The 24,463-nt window shown below is 37.2% G+C and overlaps 1 protein-coding gene across 2 annotated transcripts in view; it reads left to right on the top strand.

The window, feature by feature from the left end:
• Positions 1–3,070: 3,070 nt before the first annotated feature.
• LOC100793149 (rRNA biogenesis protein RRP5) overlaps positions 3,071–24,463 on the top strand; it is a 40,397-nt gene continuing 19,004 nt past the window's right edge. Inside the window, exons 1-17 of one of the 2 annotated variants that reach the window (XM_006575117.4) lie at positions 3,071–3,426; positions 3,519–3,715; positions 4,206–4,346; positions 4,516–4,686; positions 8,233–8,332; positions 8,436–8,554; positions 15,613–15,735; positions 15,852–15,923; positions 16,727–16,819; positions 17,039–17,152; positions 17,281–17,403; positions 18,567–18,752; positions 18,890–18,964; positions 21,485–21,621; positions 23,311–23,445; positions 23,656–23,801; positions 23,888–23,953. In XM_006575117.4, the coding sequence (XP_006575180.1) occupies positions 3,237–3,426; positions 3,519–3,715; positions 4,206–4,346; positions 4,516–4,686; positions 8,233–8,332; positions 8,436–8,554; positions 15,613–15,735; positions 15,852–15,923; positions 16,727–16,819; positions 17,039–17,152; positions 17,281–17,403; positions 18,567–18,752; positions 18,890–18,964; positions 21,485–21,621; positions 23,311–23,445; positions 23,656–23,801; positions 23,888–23,953 (2,188 nt within the window). In that variant the 5' untranslated portion in view covers positions 3,071–3,236. The remainder of the gene's footprint in view (positions 3,427–3,518; positions 3,716–4,205; positions 4,347–4,515; positions 4,687–8,232; positions 8,333–8,435; positions 8,555–15,612; positions 15,736–15,851; positions 15,924–16,726; positions 16,820–17,038; positions 17,153–17,280; positions 17,404–18,566; positions 18,753–18,889; positions 18,965–21,484; positions 21,622–23,310; positions 23,446–23,655; positions 23,802–23,887; positions 23,954–24,463) is intronic. The other variant, XM_006575116.4, reaches the window with a different exon arrangement.

Here is a 24,463-nt window from a genome sequence, read left to right as displayed (position 1 = left end):
GTATGTGATATCTTTTGGTGTCACCCTGATATAGTGAAGTTATGCAATGCATGTAATTTGGTGTTTTTGATAGATAGTACCTACAAAACAAACAGGTATAGACTCTCACTACTTGACTTTGTTGGTGTGACACCAACGGAGATGACATTCTCTGCTAGTTTTGCATATCTGGAGGGTGAACGTGTTAATAATATGGTATGGGCTCTAGAATGGTTTTGAGGTCTTTTTCTAAGATGTGATGCCCTCCCTGGAGTTATTGTGACTAACAAAGACCTAGCATTGATGCATGCAATGAAAACTGTATTCCCTGAGTGAACAAACTTGTTGTGCAGGTTTCACATCGACAAGAATGTCAAGGCAAAATGTAAATCCTTAATTGGTCAAAAAAATGCTTGGGAGTATGTCATGGATGCTTGGGGAAGTTTGGTTGATTGTCCTTCGGAACATCAATTCGATGATTGCCTTAAGAAGTTTGAAATTGCTTGTTCATCATGACCAATGTTTGTTGACTATGTTAACGAAACATGTATAATTTCCCACAAGGAAAAATTTGTTACAGCTTGAACGAATAAGGTGATGCACTTAGGAAACACAATAACAAACAGGTATGAAAATGTTAATCTTTTTGTGTTAGGGTTGATGAATTGATGGTTTTTAATTATTGTATTTGTTTAATGTTTTTTGTAAATTTGAAATGTAGGGTTGAATTTGATTATTGGACTTTAAAAAGAGTATTACAAAATAGCCTTGGAGACCTATGTAGTGTTTGGGATGCCATGAACAACATGATCATGCTGCAACATATTGAAATTAAAACATCCTTTGAAACAAGTACACTTGTGGTTGCATATGTTTTTAAAGTTACCTTATACAAAAGGCTTCTTGGCATGGTTTCAATGTATGCTTTAAATCAAATTGCTGCTGAGTATGGGTGTGTACATTATGCTAACAAGAATCATTTTCGTTGTGGGTGTGTGATGAGAACTACGCACGATCTTCTTTATGCATGTGAGCTATCTAAATATGTTATTGGTAACATCCCACTAGATTCAATCCATATGCTTTGGAGGAGACTAAGTTTTTCAGACCAAGGGTTATCTGAGCCTCAAGTGACCATAACGGAAGAGATGAAAACCATATCTAAGCGATTTGAGGAACTTGATGTTTGTGGCAAAGTAATTCTAAAGAGTAAACTTCGAGAAATTGCATACCCTGATCAAAACTCTATGTGTTCTCCTCCAGAAAAGGTCAACACTAAAGGTGCACATAAGAAATCGATGAACAGAAACCAAAGATCACAAAGCATGATCCGTCTTACTAGGAGTATGTTGATGCTTTACATTATGTGCAAAATAGTAATTCTTCAGTGAAGCGTAGTGCATCATCTTCTGACCAAGCCATTCCAAGAAGGACCATGCCGATGTTGGATCAATTTCATCCGTTCATACACAATTTCATTGAGAACATTGTGGATGTCAAAGCTAACTGTAACTTTGGATATCATGCGATTGCTGCTTTATTAGGTATGGGTGAAGATTCTTGGTCCTTGGTGCGCAACCATTTGCTTAAAGAACTTGGCAAATGGTCAAATGAGTATATCAACCTCTTTGGTGGCACAGAGAGATTCGAGGAATTAAGAAGGTCCCTACTTGTTGATGAATTATCCATGGTGTGTAATTTATGTTTTGTTTTTTAAGAATTAACTGTAAATAAATGTGATATGTATATTTGTTTGATTCAGGTTACTATGGATAAGTGGATGGATATAACTGAGATGAGATATGTCATTGCATCAAGGTATAATGTAATCCTTGTATCGTTGTCTCTGAAACAAAGTATGACGTTCTTTCCTCTTAGAAGTCAACCACCAACAGATTCTTCTGTGCTTCGCAAAATATGCATTGGTCACATCTATGACAATCATTTTGTTCAGGTAGATTCAAGATAATCCTATTTTTTAATTTATGCAATCATTTGTGTTATAATAACGTAAAATTGTTTGTGCATGTATAACATGCTTATTTAAAAGACCATTGTCCTTTACCGGCTCTAACATTGTTATGGTCTAGGAATTGTCATCCTCAGGCAAAACAGTGACCAACTCCATATATTAGTAGAATGTATCAGTACAAAAATTAAATGATGTTGAAAAGAGACTATGTTGACATAACTGAAGACTGAACAAAGATTCATTGACCTCTTTGCATCAACCAAGACCCATAGATCAAATCATGACAAGCTTGCATCAACTAGAGCCATCAACCAACTCCAGTGACAAGACCATCGCCAATTTAATTCAACATGATAAAAATTATACAAAAACCATTCTTGTGGTTGCTACTAGTTTGTTTCACTACATGCATGTATTTTGTATTGTTTTAACACTTATGTTAGATTGTTTCATTTTTTGTTTATTTTGAAGTTGGATTTATATTGCCATTCATTGAGAATATATATTTTATTTTAAAAAATAAATGGTACAAAATGATTGACAACTGATACAAAATAGAAATACATTTCTTTGTGCTTTTGTGATCAACAAAAACATGTTTCCATGTAAGGGCATTTTTGTAAAAAAAACCTAAAGCATAAGGGTATACTTGGCAAAGAGAGGAGGTGTTTCAACAATTTTGTGTCTTGTTTTTTCTTTTTTGGGGCTTGTGTTTAGGCCCATTATGCATCTTCTTGTTACCACTTCCCACCCTAAAGGGAACTGTTACGTGCATTCAACGAAATTGCTGGTACCCTTAACAATTCCTACACCCAGCAATTTCACAATTTTCTCATTTTGTCCTTTCCTTCCATAAAAGGATATAGATCAACTAATCCGTAAGTCTCACGGATTAGTTGATCCGTATGAGGCCCAATTCGAATTTTTTTAATTTTTTTTTCAAAAATATGTGTTACGAATTAATTTAAAATTAATTTGTAACACATATTTTTGAAAAAAAAAATTTAATTGAACCTCATACGATCAACTATTCCGTGGGTTTGATATGATTAAGCTAATCCGGGTCTCATATGGATGAGCCAGTGTGTATGAAACTTACATATTAGTTGGTCCTATACTTTTATGAAAGAACAAAATGGAAAAATTACAAAATGACTGGGTGTAGCTGGGCGTACTTAGCAGTGCGGCACCCTAAAACCCTTCTAAACCCTGATTCTTCTTCCTCTCGCTTCCAGGGACACAGCACAACACAACGCAACCTTGCGGAGCTAAGAAACGTTTCGACATGGCACCGCATTCTAAAAAACCGCAGAAGAAGAAGAAGAAGAACGACTCTGTAGACAAGCCGAAAATCGATAAAGCCTCTAAGAAAATATTCAAACCAAAGAAGAGGGAACAAAATGACGCCGTCGTCGCAGCTAAGTCCGAAGCACTCTCTCTGCAGCTAGAAGACGAGGTTCCCGATTTTCCTCGAGGTTGCAAACAATCACGCTGCTTATTTTTTCTGTTTTTTTCTTTGCGAATCCTCGTTTTTGAATTTGAATTTGGTTGAATGTGTTTCTTCTAGGCGGAGAATTTTCCGCGAAGGGAAGGAGTGATTACGACGAGTTTAGCGCCGAGGATCCCTCGAGGAAGACGAGGAAGAAGAAGAAGGGGAGAAGTGCGTCGAGTAAGAGTAATGAAGGCGCAGATGACTGGGGCTCGCTTTCTGGCGACGGCATCACCGGAAAATTGCCGCGGCGTGTGAATAGAATTACTCTCAAGGTAGGGTGCAGCAGTTTGTAGGATGGAGGATGCAAATTGGTTATTAAATAAGTTAATTTTTATAGCAATGCAAATGTTACTAAGTACATCAATGGCTATTTTTACATGTTTTTGTGTTGCATGCTTTGAGTGGTTTATTCTGCTTTCCAGATTAGAAATTCACACTAAGTAATTTCATGTAAAGAACATAGCTCTAGTGAACTGCAATTGTATATGGGGTTAATGTGCATAGCTTATAGAACTAGGTAGTTTTTGGTTTCATGATTTAGGGTTGAGTTTGTATATTCATGTCATGAAGTCACGATGAGTTCAATTAACAGTTAAAAGTTTTTTATTTTTTATGATATTATTTTTAATTCTTTATGATATGCTTTTAGCTTTAATTGTTGCATTTTTTTTATTTAGCTTATTGATATCATACACCTTTGGAGTTTAGATTCCTGTTGCCCGTGTGCTGTGCTTAAACCTTTCACTCTTGTATGCATTCCAGAATATAACTCCTGGAATGAAGCTTTGGGGAGTTGTTGCTGAAGTAAATGAGAAAGACCTTGTAGTTAGTTTACCAGGGGGTTTACGTGGTTTAGTTCATGCTTCAGATGCAGTGGATCCTATTTTTGATGACAAAATTGAGGTGTGCAATAAGCTTTTATTTGTATAATTCTGATTGTTCTTCTCCTGCGATTGTTGCAGTTTACACATATCTTCACTATGCTTAACATAAATTTTCTAATTAATTTTGAATTTTGTTGTTTGCCCATCAGTTTTAGCTCATCTATCTGTTTCTCTCCTTCTTGCTTCAGGTTGGGGAAATTTTCCTTTCTGGTGTATTTTGTGTTGGGCAGCTGGTTTCTTGTGTTGTACTGAGATTGGATGATGACAAGAAAGAGAAAGGAAGCAGGAAAATTTGGCTTTCTTTGCGTCTTTCTTTGTTACACAAGAACTACAACTTGGATGTTGTTCAGGAAGGCATGGTCTGTCATTATTTTATCATGAAATTGTTTGTAGTTAACTTTTTTTTAAATCAATCATCTAGACTAGGATTTAGTTTCCTCTTTTGATTTTTAAGAGATTGTCAATTATGACATACTTGAGCCTGGCTATATGTTTTTTTTTTTTTGGAAGGCTGAAAATATATATATTTTATTAAAAGGTAAACCAGTACCAGTGGTACCAAAGATTAAAATTACAAAGCACCAAGGTGCTATCCTCCAAGAAAACCATCAACAAAAGCAAAAAACAACCAGGCCCAAACCCAACTAGGCAACGAAATTGGAAATATTAGAGGACCAGTAGTGTAAGCTAGAACTAAAATTTTTATCCTTAGCCTTTAACCATGACCAAGCTAAAATAATAGCATGATCCATGACTTTATAGGGATCAAAAGGTTTTCCTTGGAAAATCAAATGATTCCTATGCTGCCATATAGAGCTAGTTAAGGCAATCCACCACCCACATCTTGTACTATGATTCACATTTGCCCCAAACCCATCACAGAACTGATAGAAATGGTGAACAGGGTTAATGGAAAGGGGACCTACTACCCGAACCCAGCTCATAGATTCCCACCACAGGTCGTTTGTCATCTTACAGTTGAAAAACAAATGACCCACATCCTCCTGCACACAGCCACATAAGGAACAGGTGTCTTCCTGAGTAATGGCATTTCTTCTTAAGAGGTTGACCTTGGTAGGTAGTCTATTTTTAAGTAGTCTCCAACAGAAGATCACAGCCCGAGGGGGAATTTTCAGCTGCCATATTGCCTTAAAAATCTTGCCATCAGAATTTACTGAAGTGGTGTTCATGCATAAGCTATAAGCTGACCTAGTAGTGTATTGTCCATTAGATTCAGCCAACCACAGCATATTATCTTTCACCTGTCTTTGAATAGGAACAGAACTGATTTCCTCCATAAACTGCACAGCCAAATGGCTTTCATGATCAAAAAGATTCCTCCTCCACCTCATGTCCCACCTCCAGCTATCATGAGTAAAATGTCCCATTTGAGAGATGTGGTCCTTTTGCTGTCTACTTATGAGGAATAGCTGATTATACTTCTGCTGCAGAGTGTGTTGTTCCCCTAGCCAATTATCAGTCCAGAATTTAATATTCTCCCCACTCCCAACCTTCCAAGCCAAGTTGTCTTTAAAAATACTGCAGTCCGACTGGTGATACAGATTTCTAATGTCTCTCCACCAGTGGGAAAAGCCCCTTTTGTCACTACCATTTTGGAATTCTGACCAACCACCATATTTTGAAGTTAAAATTCTGACCCAGAGCTGCTGCTGATTAGATGCAAAAGCCCATATCCATCTTCCCATCAGAGCTATATTGAATTTAGAGATATCCTTTATCCCCAGACCCCCCTCAGTCTTAGGCAAACAAATATCATCCCATTTGACCCAAGAAATTTTTTTGTGATCATTGTCTCCACCCCACAGAAAGTTTCTTTGGAGGGATATAAGCTTTTTGACTACCCTTTGAGGTATTTTGAAAAAGGAAAGGAGATAAATTGGGAGGGCATTAAGGACAGAATTGATAAGGGTGATCTTCCCAACCATGGATATATCTCTTTGAGCCCATTTGACTAATTTAGACTTGAACTTAGAAATGAGAGGCTCCCACACCAGCTGGCTTGAAGGATTAGCCCCAATAGGTATGCCTAAGTAGAGGAAAGGATACTCCAGCTGTCGGCAGTGCAGTATATTAGCTGCTTCCAAAGCCCAATTGACTCCACCACCTATTATCCCAAACTGACTTTTAGCAAAGTTAATCTTTAAACCAGAAGCTAATTCATATCCTCTTAATAAGGCCTTTATAACATGAATATTCTCCCACACAGCCTCTCCTACAAAGACAGTATCATCAGCATACTGCAAAATGTTGGTAGGTTCCTTTTTCTTTCCAACCAAGAAGCTTCTATATAGGTTTTTGTGGACTGCTTGTCTCATCATACCAGTAATACCTTCACCTACAATATTGAATAGCAAGGGAGCTAGGGGATCCCCTTGTCTCAAACCCCTTGTAGGGATAAATTCCTTAGAAGGGCTGCCATTAATCAAAATTGATATGGATGCTGAGTGGAGACAAGCTGATATCCATGATCTCCATTTTGGGCAGAATCCCAACCTAAACAGCATGCAGTCCAAAAAAGACCAAGAAACTGAGTCGTAGGCCTTTTCAAAATCCACCTTGAAGATCATCACAGGTTTCTTATTTCTCCTTGCTTCCTCAACCACCTCATTGAGAATCAAAATACCATGAAGAATATGCCTTCCTTTAATAAAGGCTGACTGCCTTTCATCAATTAACCCATCCATTACAGACCTCAATCTGTTAGACAGCAACGTGGCTATAACTTTATACATACAACCTATCAAGGATATAGGCCTATAGTCATTGAAGGACTGAGGATGGTTCATCTTAGGAATTAAAGCCACAAAGGAAGCATTGCTGCCTCTAGGAAAGCTGCCATGAGCATAGAACTCATCCACAAATCTTCTAAATTCTGGACTTATGATATCCCAAAATTTCTTGATAAAATTGAAGTTAAGGCCATCTGGCCCAGGGCATTTATCACCTCCACAACTCCATACAGCTTCTTTGATCTCTTGGTCAGAGAAGGGGACAGTCATCTGCTCTCTTTGCCCTTGAGAAATAGATTTAAAGGGGACCCCATCCAAATAAGGTCTAGAATAATCCTGTTCAGTAAATTTGGTCTGGAAATAATTAACAGCTGCAGTCTTCACTGAGTTAGGTTGCTGGACCCACACACCATCAATAGAATAATGTGTTTACAAAAATCTTCAATTTGGAAGAGTAATTTCAACAACATTTAAGCTATCCTATGCTGACCTTAACCTTAAATTATTGTGTGTATATTGGAGCCACTATGTTTCCTAGTCTCCTATAATTAACTTAGTCTTCTGTATTGTATACCTTACTCTGGATGGCACTTGTATTGGATGTAGGATTTAATTCACACTGCATTTGCCTACTTGCTGATTTATATATTGTATATTGCATATATAGTTTGCTTATTGTGTTACATTCTTACAATGCTCCTGTTTGCTCATAATAAAGCAACTTTCCATAAAAAAATTATAGGATTTGAACTTAGAATTGAATTTCCTATAAATTTTGATTGCTAAGAGTCACCATAATTTAATGCTACTGTTTAAAAAAAATTCTTTTTAAATCAGTTATACTGAGCAATTGCTAATTTTAATAAATAAATATGCTACCTTAAATCTGTTTATATTCTTTTTAATCTGTTTATTGCATTATAAAAATGTAATAAGAAAATAAAAATAAAAATTAACTAGTTGTTATTCTTATTATATACATTTTATTATGCTATTATGATCCACCATTATGATGATTGCATTTGCAAGGCATTTCATATTGTAGCCTGTTGTGGTTCTTAATCCATTCACTATATTCAGTGGCCTTTGAGTGTCATAGGGATTATGGAATATGATAGATGAAAGTTTTGATTTTTGTGCACTACGTATATTCAGGTCCTTGCTGCATATGTGAAGAGTATTGAAGATCATGGTTACATTCTTCATTTTGGTTTACCTTCTTTCTTGGGGTTCTTACCAAAAAACAGCTCTGCAGGTAAAAAATCAAGCAACTACTGTGAATTTTTTGCTCATCTTGTCTGGCATGATTGAACCAAGCTCAGTTTGTGGTTTTCTTTGCCCTTTCTTTTCTTATACAGAAGGTTGGGGTGGTGAAGTAAAAATTGGGAAACTTCTGCAGGGTTTGGTTAGAACCATTGATAAAGTTCGTAAAGTGGTTTACTTGAGTTCTGACCCTGATACAATGTCCAAAAGTGTGGTATGCTTCCTCTGTATTCATCATATTGTCTTTTTGGTATCTATTTTTAATGATTCTCAATTCCCTTTTGATTGGTTGTTTAACTTATTGTTGAATAAACTGAGAGAGAGAAAGGAGAGAAACATACAGAATAGTGAAGCTGATTTTTATTGATCTGAAAAGTTGATTGCAGTTAGTTACATATAGAGGTATATATAGACCTCTGTTCTGTTAACCTCTGTATAGATTCTAACTAACTCTAACTGATTCTAACTAACACTAACAGAAACTAACATAATCTGTTATCCTAACAGAAAACACAGATTCTAACTAACTCTAACTGATTCTAACACTAACAGAATATAGCCTTGTATCCTAATGAGGTGCAGTTAGTCAAAGCTAACTGCCCTTACCATCATACTACACATGTTTATCACTAGATGGGTGCTGTTAGCAAAAGCTAACAACCCTTACAATTAGCTTACAGAATTGTTTTCACAATTGTACAATAACATATTCCAATACTCCCTCAAACTCAAGGGGAAGCGTTTTTAGAAGAAACACTCTTCACATTGAGTTTGCCTCGGAGAACTTCAAATCTTGATGCAAATAGAGGCTTAGTGAGAACATCAGCCCACTGATCCAGAGCTGGAATATGGACAATAGAAAGCTGCTTGGCCAGAATCTTCTCCCTTACAAAAAAGACATCAATTTCCATGTGTTTTGTACGGCTGTGAAAAACAGGATTGTGTGCAATAGAGACAACACTTTGATTATCACAAAAAATAACAGGAGTGACGAATGAAACTTGTAATTCTGTTAGCAGAGTATGAATCCAAGTCAATTCAGTGGAAGTCTGAGCTATACTGCGATGCTAAGCTTGTGTACTGGACCTGTCAGTAACTTTTTGCTTGCGAGACCACCAAGATATTAAATTTGGACCAATGTTGTTAATGGCGGATGGCGGTTCATGGCGGAAAGCCAAAAATCCGCTATAAAAATATGGCGGATGGTGTGGCGGACAAAAAAAAATACATATATATAAACTCATTGAAATTGAAAAAAACAATGGATTGTATTCAAATAAACTAAAAAAGTTTCATGAGTTCATACAATAATCAATTACAAAAAAAAAAATTGTGGTGTCAAATAGAAAAAAAAATTAAAAAGGGGACTGTCAAAAGTAAAAAGAGGGTGTCAAATAGCAAAAGGAAAAAAAGCTGTAGACAGAGAAAAGGGGTGTCAAACAGCAAAAACAAAACTAAAAAAAAATAAAGCTTGCGCCCACCACTGAGTTGGATCGCGATGTTCACTGCGTGTGGGTTGTTGCCGCCGTTCACGCCGGTGCTCGTCGCTGCCATGGGTCGTCGCTGCTGGCTGCGTTCTGTGTGCAGTGGGCCGCGCTTGGGTGTGGGGCGTCGCGGCTGGTTGCGGTGGTCGCGGCTGGGTTCCGGGGTTGTGGTTTTTGTTGGAGTTTGGAGAAAGGTTGCGTTCTGATTCAACCTTGCGTGGGAGGGGAGGGCTGTGCTTTTGATTAAGTTACCGGGTAGGGTTGGGTCGGGTTAGTCCAACTCCTACCGCGGGAAAAAAAACAAATAAAAGACGGTATTCCGCCATGACCGCTATGCGAAAGCCGCCACGCCACCGCTATTCGGTGGCGGTATTTCAAAAAACCACCACGCTTTTCCGCCATTGCGCCGTCATGGCCGCCATTTGACAACACTGATTTGGACCAAGAAAAATAGCAGTCCCTAATGTAGAGCGCCTGTCATCCACATCAGACGCCCAATCAACATCACAAAATGCTCGAATAACCAAGGGCTTTGTAACAGAAGTGGGTTGAAGAAGCAAACCATGAAACAAGATGCTCTTTAGATACCTTAATATTCTTTTCACCATTGTCCAATGAGAATCCAAGGGAGTAGCCATAAGTTGGCAAACTTTGTTAACACCAAAATTGATTTCAGGTCTAGTAAGGGTAGCATACTATAATGCACCAACTACAGATCTGTATAGGGTTGGATCATGAAAGGCATCAACACCATGTCTAGACAACTTGCAGTTGGAGACCATTGGAGAAGAAATAGAGTGAGCTTCAGTAATGTTAGTTCTATGAAGTAAATCTCTAATGTATTTGCTCTCAGTCATCAAGATAGAATTGTTGGGCAGATACTTAATTTCCAGACCCAGGAAATAATCTAAATGACCAAGCTACTTGAGTGAAAAGGTAGTATTTAGTTTGTATGTAAGCTGCTGAATCAGAGAAGTTGAACTACTTGTTATAATTATATCATCTACATAGACTAAAAGGTAAACAACATGCATTTGTTGGCGAAAGATGAATAGGGATGAATCACTTTTGCTCCCAACAAAACCAAACTTCAGCAGAGTAGATTTTAGCCTATCAAACCATTGTCTTGGGGCCTGTTTAAGCCATAGATGGCTTTGTTGAGTTTGCAGACCAGTGACTTATCTGCAACTTCAAAACCAGGAGGCTGAGCCATAAAAACAATTTCTTCAAGTGATCCATTCAGAAAGGCACTGTTTATATCAAGTTGAAATAATTTTCACCCATGAGAGAGAGCAAGAGTAAGAATAATCCGAATAGTTACAGGCTATCAAAGGAGAAAATGTTTCATGAAAATCAAAACCGTGAACTTGATGAAATCCCTTGGCTACCAACCGTGCTTTGAACTTGTTAATGTAACCATCAACATTTTCTTTCACCCTGAAAACCCACTTACAACCAATAGCTTGTCTATTAGGAGGTAATGGTACTAAGTCTCAAGTCTTATTCTTCAACAAGGCATCATACTCCTGCTGCATAGCAGTAAGCCAATCTGAATTTGCCAAAGCTTGTTTTACAGTTTTAGGCTCAGAATGGGTAAGAAACAGAGAAGGATGTAACCAAGGATTGTGAATTCTAGATTTAGACCTTGTTTGCATAGGGTGAGTATTGACTGGTACAACATTTGATACAGAAATAGACTCCGAAGAGGATGTAGCAAGGGTAGTTGACTCTGAATTTAGAGGCTGAATTGAGATAGATACAAAGGAAGTAGAATTTTGAGGTACAGAAACAGTGGTGCTGAGCGAACAGTGTTGTTAAATGGCGGCCATGGCGGCGCCATGGCGGATTTTCATGGTGGTTTTTCGAAAAAACGCCACCGAATAGCGGTGGCGTGGCGGGTTTGGGATGGCGGCGCCATGGCGGCCGCATTAGCCATGGCGGTCGTGGCGGTTATGGCGGGGTGGCGGAAAATGGCGTTTTTTTTTTGCTTTTTGTCCGCGGTAGGAGTTGGGCTGACCCGACCCAACCCTACCCGGTTATTCATTCAGCTAAAAGACCCTCCAGCACAGCTCTGTGATTCAGAACAACCTTCCATCTAAGAGAGAACCCAACCGCGAGCCTCCCCTGCACCAGCCGCGTCCCTCCCGCACCCCACACGCGCACCCAGCCGCGACACCCGCAGCCGCACGCGCACGCAGCCGCGACGACCTCCGGCAGCGACGCACCGGCACAAACGGCGGCGACGAGCTCCGGCAGCGACGCACCTGTCACGAACGGCGGCCTGCAGCGAGAAGTTCTCGCGGAGAAGACGAAGCTGTCGCGAAGAAGAAGAAGACGCAGGTTTTCTTAGTTTTATTTTTGCTGTTTGACACCCCCTGTTTTCTGTTTGCAGCTTTTTTTTTTCCTTTTGCTATGTGACACCCCTTTTTACTTTTAACAGTCCCATTTTTTTTTTCGTATTTGACACCACAATTTTTTTTTTTGTTCAGTCCTCTTTTAAATGGCTGAGTTTATTTGAACTCTTTAATGAGTTTATTTGGTGTTGATACTTGATTATTGTATGAACTCATGAAACTTTTTTAGTTTATTTGAATGCAATCCTTTGTTTTTTTCAATTTCAATGAGTTTATATATATGTTTTTTTTTTTTGGTCCGCCATGACATCCGCCATTTTCCGCTACGCCATCCGCCATATTTTTATGGCGGATTTTTTACTTTCCGCCATGAACCGCCATCCGCCATTAACAACATTGTGAGAGAATGAGTTGGTAAAGGAGAAAACCTAGGAGGAACAAGAGGAACAAAAGCTGTATCAGCAGGTGACATTTGAGCTGTTTGAGGGATAGAAGTGACAGAAGGTGGAGAAAGATTAGGATTGAGACTAAAGTAGGAATCACAGCTAGTGATTAAACTAGTGGAAGAGAGAAACAAATCAGAATAGGGAAATCTTAATTCATTGAACAAAACATCTTTAGAAACATACACTCTACGAGAAAAGGATAAGCATTTGTATCCCTTGTGAGAAGAAGAATGCCCTAGAAATAAACATTCTTGAGATCGAAAATTCAGTTTATGTGTGTGGTATGGTCTCAATAAAGGAAAACAGGCACATCCAAATGTTTTAATAAAGTGATAATCAGGATCCTTTTTAAACAAAATAACAAGGAATGGCAAATTTGAGAGAAGAGGTGGGAAGCCTGTTAATGAGGTAAACAATTGTAGTAAAGGCATAATCCCAAAACTGTAAAGGTAAAGATGCATGATGCAACAATGTAAGACCCAAATCAACTATATGTCTATGTTTTCTTTCAACCACACCATTTTGGTGATGGGTGTGAGGACATGTGAGTCTGTGAGAGACGCCAAAAGAGGCTAGAAGTGTAGAGAAAGGTCTGTATTCACCTCCCCAATCAGACTGAACAATTTTAATTTTGCTGTTAAGCTGCAGCTCAACCATGTACTTGAAAGCTTGGAAAACAGAAATGGTTTCAGCCTTTGACTTTATAGGAAATATCCAAGTATACCTAGAGAAAGCATCAATGAAGGAGACATAATTTTTATAACCAGAATATGAGGGAATATGGGAAGGTCCCCACAAATTTGTAAAAATAAGCTCTAAGGGAGAATAAACAGAAGTAGAGTTGTGAGAAGGTAATCTATGAGACCTGCCCATACAACAAGAAGCACAAAATCCTGTGGAATTTTTATTCAATGAAGCAATGTTACAATGAGTGAGGACAATTTTCATTACATGATCATTAGGATGCCCCAACCTAGCATGCCAAAGATTAGCAACACTAAGAGAAGAAGAAACAAAATTAGAAATTACAGTAGAACTATTATTATTAACAGTGAGAGCTGAACTAGGGGAGTCAACATTTGAAACAGTAGATGCAGACATCAGTAGTGAAGGACTGTCTTGAAGCTTGAGATTATGAAAGGAGTAAAGTCCATCAGCACTAACATCTCCTTTAAGGAGGATCTTATTGGTCTCTTGAGATACAAGACACACATGAGGATGAAATTCAAAGAAAACAGAATTATCTTTGGCAAATTGACTTACACTTAACAGGTTTTTCAAAATTGAAGGAACATGTAATAATTTGTGAAGTTTAAAGGTTATGCCAACATCATTAGGAGACAAATGATGAGGAGCCAGTGTTAGAAATACTTAAACCTTCACCATTGCCTATGAATATCTGATTTGGTCCATCAAAGTAGGTGAATTGTTTGATATTCTGCGAGTCACCAGTCACATGAAAACTGGCTCTAGAATTTGGAATCCAGGTCGTACCAGCCTGACTGTTCCCACGAGAGGTTGAATTAGTGAGCATTGCATTGGGTTGGCTGTGGCCTGGAGCAGGATTCTTAGAATTAGGATTAACACAGGTGTTGGAGGTTTTGATTGAACCAGTGGAGTAGGGGATGGGTTGTAGTGTGGTAGGATCAATGAAAGTTAGAGATTCATGAGGCTGGAAGTTCACATCAGACCTAAAATGACAAACATTACCAGTGTGCCTAAATTTAAGACAGATTTGTCATTAGAAGTTTGTAAATTGTCCACCACCGCGTCCTCTGCCAGAGCCACCACCACCATGGCCAGCACTGCGGTCCAAAAAGGCACCACGACCACCACCACGACCATACAAACCTCGAGAACCACCAGAGTCACCAGTTTTATAGGTGTTTGGATGCAAATAGCCTTGAGTGTAGTTTAATGAAACAACGTTCATTACCTGTGCATCTTTGTCGTAGCACGAGTTGAGTTTCGTGACCATATAGCAAATCTTCAATTTTTGCGAAGGATTGAGTTCATTTTTGCTTTCGATAACAAAAACCACCAGTCCTTCGAGGAGCGCATCAACATATTCCTCGTGACGAACATGAACACCGACGCCAGCAAGTTCATCCACAAACCCTTTGATTTTTTGCAAATACTCCTCAATCGTTTTGCCTTCAAGAGTAACTGCTCTCATCGCAGTGCGGAGCTGTCGCGTGTGGGATTTCATGTGGAGACTAAAATGCTCATGAATTTTATCCCAAACTGGATAGGAATGATTTGAAACAAAAACGCGTGATAATACCGATTTTGAAAGAGTGGATTGCAGCCATACCAGGAGCGTTTGATCTTGAACCTCCCAGGCTTCATAGTCAGGGTTGACATGATCAGCAACACGATCGTCCTTTGTGAGGTAACGAGGAGGAATAACTGGATTGACAACGAAACGTTGCAATCTATGTGATTTAATAATCGGTTCAACATGTTGACGCCAGTGAAGATAATTGGAATCATCAAGTTTTTCAGCAATGGAGTTGGGAAATGATTGGGGAACTGAATTCGCAGGAGCAGAAGCCATGAACACAAAACATTGGACCTTGCGAAAGAACCAGGATTACGAAAAAATGGCTCTAGATACCATGTTGAATAAATTGAGAGAGAGAAAGGAGAGAAAGCTGTATAATAGTGAAGCTGATTTTTATTGATCTGAAAAGTTGATTGCAGTTAGTTACATACAGAGGTATATATAGACCTCTGTTCTGTTAACCTCTGTACAGATTCTAACTAACTCTAACTGATTCTAACTAACACTAACAGAATATAGCCTTGTATCCTAATGAGGTGCAGTTAGTCAAAGCTAACTGCCATTACCATCATACTACAGATGTTTATCACTAGATGGGTGCTGTTAGCAAAAGCTAACAGCCCTTACAATTAGCTTACAGAACTGTTTTCACAGTTGTACAAAAACATATTCCAATACTTATTTTCCCTGTGCATTTGATACAGACCAAGGATCTTAGAGGTTTATCAATTGATCTTCTAGTTCCAGGAATGCTGGTAAATGCCCGTGTGAAGTCAATCCTTGAGAATGGTGTTATGTTATCATTTCTCACATACTTCACTGGAACTGTAAGTGCATCCTGCAATTATTGTAAATGGAATGCTTCAATGATATTGTGTAAATAGATTCTCTTGACAAACTCAATGCTCTCACAAAATTAATGTTTAGAATCTTTTCATTGCAGGTTGATCTGTTTCATTTGCAAAATATTTATCCTGGAACAAACTGGAAGGATAAGTGCAGTGAATCTCAGAAGGTACTTTTGAATTTGACCTTTGCAACTTTTACAACTTGCCCTGCTCCCATTTTTGCAAATTGTATCCCAGTGTTTGCTTGACACACTGAAATACTTTTTTTTTTTTTTTTTGTAAGCTCCTTCTGTATAATTTATTAAGTTATTGAGTGCAAGATTTTTCATGCATGCGTGCATCATGTGATATAATATTCTAGTGGAATATTTTTTTGATGCCTTAGCATGTATAGTAATAGGTTACATTGGCATTTTTGGTACCTCTGTTGTTTTGGAGAGAGGCTGACACCATTTAAGCTAAAAATGATGAGGAATTTGATCCATGATATAATACAAGTGATCCATTAGAAGCTTCTGGCAGTTTAAAGCTCTCTTGTCTAGTCTTCTTCAACTGATCTTAAGTATATAGCTTTAAAAGTTAAGTGTGTAATTTTTATAATCATAAATAATACAAGTGGATTGACATATGCGGATTTAAAAACAAGTTGTTTTAGGGGTATTATTTTTTTTTTATCAAAAGAAATTCTTATTTTATTCCTACTCAACCCTCCCATAAAAACAATGGTTGTGTACTTAGTTCTTTGGCATCATTGGATTTCTGATTGCAGTCATAAATTCATAATGCATCATCATGTGGTTGTGTTGTTTCTTAGCTTCATATTTACTTCTTTACCTTGATGGATTTTCACATTGAGTTTGCAATATGATCAATGTATTTTTCAGCTGATTCTGTCTCTTTTGCTGTCAAGCAGGTTACCTTCTTTTAGATTTACTGTTCTATTTTTCTAAGTGCCTTTTATGTTATCTAGGTTGTTTCTCGGATATTATTCATTGATCCATCAAGTAGAGCTGTTGGGTTGACGCTGAATCCACATCTTGTTCAGAACAGGGCCCCCCCTTCTGTAAGTATTGTAGATTAAATATTGTTGGTGCTCTAAGGATGGCATATTAGATTCAATGGAATGGATTCTAAAACTGTTTTTTTATTCTCTTTCCCACTAGTAATTACCGTTCAATGCTGTTAAAGGATGCTTTTCTTGTCTGTTGCTTCCATAATTATTATTGTTATTGATAATCATGGGTTCCATGTTGGAGACTGATGAACTGTCTTTGATGTGCAGCATGTTAAAATTGGAGATATATATGACAACTCAAAAGTTGTTAGGGTGGATAGAGGATTAGGACTATTGCTTGAAGTTCCATCAATTCCGGAGCCAACTCCAGCTTTTGTCAGTGTATGTAGTGTTTGGACAAGTTTTAATGATGCAGAACTCATACAGTATGAAATCTGAATGTTCAACTGCATTTTAAGCGTTACCCCACCAGGAAAAATGAAAATGATCATTGAAATTATTGTTGACAGATATCTGATATTGCTGAAGAGGAGGTCCAAAAACTTGAGAAGAAGTACAAGGAAGGAAATCGTGTTCGAGTTCGGATTCTTGGGTTACGATATTTGGAAGGAATTGCTACAGGAGTTTTGAAGGTTGTCATTGTACTTTTATTTAATTTAATTTCTAAAAGATGATAAGCATCTGTCAGTGAATGGTTGCAGTGCCTTTTTATGTTGGTATTACACTGGAATCACATACTTTTTTATCATCTTAGGTCTTTTTGTTTTAGAATGGGTTACGTGCTTCACATTGAGCATTATAAAAAGCAGTCATGTTGGAACTTTTTCTATTTATGATTCACTTGTTATCTTACCAGCTTTGGTATTGGTATATACTGGCAACTGGCAAGTTATTATACACTTCTTTAATATTTAATCAAGTTGTCCTTTGTGTCTGAACATCAATTATCTGTTGAATTTGAAAATGTTTTTGATAATTTCTTTATTGACCGTTTGTAACCTCTGTCTAATTGCTGTAGACTGACTATATATGTATGTGGGCCAGCACACAATGGTATTATTGTTTCAACACTGTTCAAAACCTGTATGTCTTTTTGTGTGTTTATGTGCATTAGTACTTTTATGAACTTGACCTTATGATGGATATAGGAGTTATTACATTCAAGAGTTCTTATTCTTATGATTGTCTTGATTGCTTGGAAGAATTGCAAATGGCTCTAATCTCTTGTAGAAATAATAATTTGTTAAATTGTAATTTTTCTTCTACATTTTTAGTGCTCTGTCAGGACTATAATTGGTCTGGTCTGTATCATATCCTTTGAAAGTTCATTTCTTCTTTAGTATCCCATGTTAGATTGCTTCCAACCTTCTCATTCATCATTATTTTCTACATTTCAGTTGTTTCAAAAGCTCCAAGGTTTAGTTCATGTCATTTTTTGTCTATTCCATTCCCATAATTATACATATTCATATGTCTGATGTAACTAGAACATGTTGACCTTTTCAAAGTAGAAGCAATATAATTTAGTTGTTCAATATTCAATAATTTTTTTCTCTCTAAATCCTAGTTTGTTAATGTTAAGTATGCTCTTGAATGTGCAAATTAATGACATTTCATGTTTATGTCTTTAGGGAAAAAAATGTTAGCTGCATAAACTGAGCTAGTCTGTTGTTTCTCTTTATAATGGCTTTCCATGTGCATACGAGTTTAAATTTGATGTTATGTGGAATAATGTTGACTTGGTTGTTAGTAAGAGGTTTTCAATTAATCATCTTTTTGTTTTCATATCATGCAGGCTAGTGCTTTAGAAGAGGAAGTGTTTACTCATTCTGATGTCAAGCCTGGCATGGTGGTGAAGGCTAAGATTCTTTCAGTTGACAGCTTTGGTGCTATAGTGCAAATTCCAGGTGGTGTGAAGGCACTTTGTCCTCTTCGACATATGTCTGAATTGGAAATTTCAAAGCCTGGAAAAAAATTTAAGGTTCTATTAGCTTGTGCTAGTTATTTTTAGTATTGTCATTTTTTGTTTCTTTAGACAATATATGGTTTTGTTGCATGTTTGTGATGGGACAGTTTTGACATTATGTGGCTGAAGTTTTTACTTGGATTATGGTACAGGTGGGAGCTGAATTGGTTTTCCGTGTGCTTGGTTGCAAGTCAAAAAGAGTGACAGTTACACACAAGAAAACGCTTGTATGTTTCTACATGTGAACTCTTCTTCTCCAGTTTATTCAAACTCAAAGGCACTATAATAAATTTTCTTCTTCTTTTAGTTTAGTTATCCAGTATAACGTTTCTTTATGCATCCATCAATTATATTTTCATACCTATCGTGAATTATCTTTCTCGTCTTTCAAAAGTAAGGTTTATCTGACTCTTTGTTGTTGGATAATATGTTCCTTTTAAGAATTTCTTCTTTGGCTTCTTTTTTGTACTATATTTTCAGTGAGGACTGCGTCCAAAATCATTCTTCCATTCACCAAAAAAAAGCCTTCCCTGAATATAATTGCCATGCATTGATGAAATAGTATCTCCTGAAACCTCACTCAACCAACCAAATAAGATCTTAGTCAAAATCTTGACACCAGGCTAATAGTTTGACAATCCTTAATCCTCATCCTACCAAAAATTTAAAAAATATGATAATCTTTGCACTCTAGTTCTCTAGATATAATTTTCAACTGAATTTGCTTGTCTTTCCATTTTGGTCATAATTATCCCTAGTGTGAAGGATGTTGTAGTTTTGCACCTGAGTACTACTTTATAGTGATGTATTTGCATGAACTTTATATTACATGTTTCCTATTATGACACCATTTAGTTGATAAAATGTGTAGAGCAGCACTTGTGGAAGCAAGGGGGGTTGGGGTGGGGGGTTTGAAGAATTTTTTTTGCTCAGCAAAAATAGATAATATATTAATTGAGTACCAGAGGTACAAGCTTACAAAGTTTACATATTAAGACCACAGACCACTAGTTCCATTATGAAACATATGTAGTCTTGATAGAAACCAAAAGCCTAGATACAAGTGTCCTGTGCTCTGCAACTATGCACTGTACAATCTTCATCTAACACACAAACCCTGATCTAAGATTACTTGACCAGTGGTTGTAGCTAAATCTCAAAGTCCTTCTCTAGGCTCTGAAGCCATGTCCACATTACAAAGGATGCATCATCCATGATTTTGTTAGCATCAAATGTGTCATTGGAGAAGAGTATCTTATTTCGGTGCTGCCATATTGACCATGTGAGAGCCAGCCACCACCACCTCCACCTGGTACCCCTTACCCCCTGAGCCATCCCAGATATGTGTTGGAGGAAATGTTGTTTTGGGTTTATCGGGATAGGACTGATAGAGTTCACCCAAGACAACGATTCCAACCAAAGAGGACTGATTTTGCTACAATGAAAAAACAGGTGTCTTGTGTCCTCCTCCATGCTATTGCAAAAAAGACATCTCCTATCATTTATCTCCACTTGTCGCCTATGAAGGTTTCTTCTTGTGGGAAGTCTGTCTCTAAGTAATCTCCATGCGAAGACTGGTATTTTATTCGGTACCTTTAACTTCCACAATTTTGCAAAAGCTGTATCTTCTATCCCGTCTAATGAGGCCTCCCTCATAGCATTGTATGCGGTTTTTGTTGAGAATTGACCACTGGAGTCTGCCATCCACACCCACTCATTTGACCTTTGTGATTGAATTTGCTTGCTTTCCACATCTCTTAGGAATGAAATAGCCATGTCTATCTCATTATCAAACAACGGTCTCCTCCACGTGAACTACCATTCCCACCCTTTGTCCTTATGTCCTCCCATCTGCTGAATAGTATGATTTTGCTGATTGGATATGAGGTACAACCTAGGATATTTTGCTACTAGTGCTCTATTGTCTCTGATCCAATCATCCTCCCAAAACTTAATTCTGTCACCACATCCAACCCTCCAGGCCGTGCTCCTCTGTAATGCTTCGCCATGCTCTGGATGATGGGATACCATCTTCAGATCCCTCCACCATATGGATTCTGTGCTACTTCTAGGTGCCTCATTTAGACCCCTCCATCTACCATATTTGGACTCCAATACCCTAGCCCACAGTTGCCCTTGGTGCTGAAATAAGTGCCACTTCCATTTTGCTAGTAACGCAAGATTGAAAGTGTTCACATCCTTGATCCCCAACCCTCCTTTGTCCTTTGGGAAGCACACTGTGTCCCATTTGACCCAGGCTATCTTGTTATGATCAGCACCTCCTCCCCATAGGAATTTTCTCTGTAAGCATACTAGCTTGTCCACCACCTTCTTGGGAACCCTGAAAAAAGAAAAGAAATAAATAGGTATGGATGTTAGAACTGACTGTATGAGAGTCACTCTCCCCCTGAAAGACAGGTGTCTTTGTTTCCATCTTGCTAATTTTCTCTCACACTTATTGATTAGAGGATCCCACATCTGACACCTTCTTGGATTTGCTCCAATCGGTATGCCTAGATAAATAAAAGGAATGGCCTACGAACTACAATTGAGATAATTTGCTGCTTCACTTCTTTCAAATAACAAATAAAAAATTTCCTTTTGCTGCATACATCTTTCAATAAGCTTGTTTGTCGCTACATTGTCCTCGATGAAGAAATTTTGGGAGCATTTATTAATATCCCCCACCCAACCCAATTGATTAGTTCCATATTCAATTCTGAATCAGATATATCATATTTATACAGGTGAAATCAAAACTTGGGATTATTAGTTCATATGCTGATGCAACTGATGGTTTGATAACCCATGGATGGATAACAAAGATTGAAGTTCATGGATGCTTTGTACGGTTTTACAATGGGGTCCAAGGATTTGCTCCCAGGCAAGTCTCTATTTATCTGTATACTTATGTCATGATAACAGTCAGTTATATTTTGATTTTTGCTTAAATCATGAGCTTTTAGTTTTGGAAATTTCATCTTCATTTTTCACCTTTTACTCTTGACTAATTTCTTCATTTCCATATCATTCATTTATCATGGGATTTTGATATGTTTGAACTTTGAAGCCTTTTCGTTTCTCACAAGATAAAATGATATATAGAAGTCTTATGCCCCAAACAGTTCTAACTAATGAAGTGTATTTTATTTTGGCAATGCATGGGGTTTAATTTTTTTATTTCTACAATGTTTTTTTCTTTTTGTTTATCTAATCATGTTTCTCATTATTTCACATGGTTTTGAAGGGTTTTTATTGTTTAATTTTGTACTTTTCTCTTGTGGAAAAGATTTAGAACCTTGTTTAAATTGGATTTTCTGCCTGGGTATCATAATTTCAATAGTTTGCTATAGTGGCATTATGGTGGTGCATTTTTCAATAAAGGCCATAGCAAATCGCAGCCATAGCCATGCTAGAATAATGCTTTACGAAAACTCATTTTTGCCCTCAACACTTGTTTTAGGGGTTTTCTTTAGGGTCAAAGTTGAGATTTCACTTCCCTTTTCTGAATGTAAAAAAAGAAATCCCAAATTGGAGATAATTTCCCACACTTCTATTAACTTTTTGATTCCCACCCTATTCGACCAATAACCCACTCATCTTAGGCATTATTTCCAGTGGCATCCACCCTCCATTATTTTCTCTGCATTGAACTTTGAACTTTGAATCACCTCTGTACTGAACTCTTAAGTCTGAACCCTCAACTTCTGTTCTTTGTGCTACACTAACTAACCCTCAATTTTTATTGAATGTTTAAGATGTCTTGTATTTGAAAAAATATGGATGTCTTTTTTAATTTTGCTCGTTTCCTTGACTTTTATTTTTATGTACTTGTATATTTTGCTTAAAACCTATGACTATAGTTAATTATGAATACTTTGGGTAATTTTTTTGCAAACACATGCATACATATTTACTTCCTGTGGACTCAAATACAACTTATAAGCAAAAAAATGTCTAAGTTTGGTGGATTGAAATATAAGCAAATTTCAACTAATTCAACCCTATTTAATGCCATTATTCCAAAAATATCCTTAAGTTCAAATGAGTACCATTTCCAATAAATATGATTAAGGGTAGTGTAGGAGATGTCATTCTTTTTTTGTACAAAATCAAGAAAATTAAATGAAGTTAACCAACATTCTTAATAAGTGCAAAATTAGATATTTTTGCTTATATTTGAGTGCAAAGGGAGTATATATTAGTGTTATCAATAGTGGAAGGATGAAGTTCCACCGTATAAACATACTATTGTAGCCTATGGTGCTGCCATAGCTGGTCTCCCTTCACAAAGTGCCTAATGCCTATGGCAGTTGGCAAAAAATCTGCCATGCCATGATGCTAGCCAATCCATAGTTATGAACTGAGTTTCTTGCTAACTTGGTTAGCCCAATTCTGAAGTTGAACAAGTCTTCAATTGCAAGCCTTTATTTTTGGTGTGCATTATCTTCCTGTTTTTATGTTGTGGCATCTTGAAAACTCATTGACTGTGACTACATTTCATTTGCGATGTGAGTATTAGTGTTATTCTCTTACTAGAACTATGTTATTCATTGTTTTGATTTAAGAGCAGATCTGAGCTTGGATTAGAGCCAGGGGCTGATCCAGGTACAGTGTACAATGTTGGACAAGTTGTCAAATGCCGGGTCATAAGTTGCATTCCTGCTTCACGAAGAATCAATCTTAGTTTCATAATAAAGCCCACAAGGTTTGCTTCTTTCCACTTTCTGCTTGTTGTCAAATTGTATTTTTTGGTGACATAATATGTTTTCTTTAAAATGTAAAAAAGTAGTTTAAGTTCTGTCAGGTAAAATAGAAAGCTATCTGCTGACTTACTTTAGGGTTGTGATTAAAAAGTGCAGGCAGGCACTCTGCTGGGGTACAAATTATGCTAATCCAATTTGATTTCATATAACAGGGTTTCTGAAGATGATATGGTTACGCTGGGTAGCCTTGTTTCAGGAGTTGTTGACAGAATAACATCTAATGCTGTAGTTGTTTATGTCAATGCAAGTGGTTTCTCAAGGGGTACAATATCTATGGAGCACTTGGCAGATCATCATGGTAAAAATTCCCTAATGGTTGGTAAAGGCTTTCCCATTGCTGCTTACTCTTAATGTAATTGCTAATTGTAGCTTCTAACTTTGCAGGGCAAGCTATTTTGATGCACTCAAGATTGAAACCTGGATATAATTTTGACCAACTGCTGGTTCTAGGTACAGTTAAGATATTCAGCATGTTCTTTGTAGACAAAGTTAATGCCTGGGCAAAGCTGTTAGGCATGAAATGTTAACAATTCTGTGTTTGTGTCATTTTATTAAGGTTTGATACTGAATTTGTTTACCTTGTAGAGTTAGGGAAGGATCCAAGTTTTCCCCATGGTTATATATATAAGTTTGACTCCTCTTCTATTTTAACATCTTTTTATTTACTACTTAGACATTCATTGCTGGGATGATTTTATTTCCCTTTTTTGGTGTAGCAGCTACTTTTTAACTTACTACTATCATTAAAATTATTATGTTTTTGTACTATAATTTTACTTGACCTAAGTTATGAAAATAAATAAGAGAGGTCAATTTTTTACATCATGAGATCATAATTATTTAGAATTTTATTGTTTTAATTTCAACAGTTTTCAGTAAGAAACTGTGTTTTGTGTGTGAAACAGAAACTTCAACATAGGTTTTTAATGTTATTTCTTAGATATGAATGAGATTCACTCT

Source organism: Glycine max, chromosome 2 (assembly GCF_000004515.6).
Source record: "Glycine max cultivar Williams 82 chromosome 2, Glycine_max_v4.0, whole genome shotgun sequence".
NCBI classification, from domain to species: Eukaryota; Viridiplantae; Streptophyta; class Magnoliopsida; order Fabales; family Fabaceae; genus Glycine; species Glycine max.
Note: the sequence above shows the minus strand (reverse complement) of the source record. Positions and strands in the feature narration are given on the sequence as shown.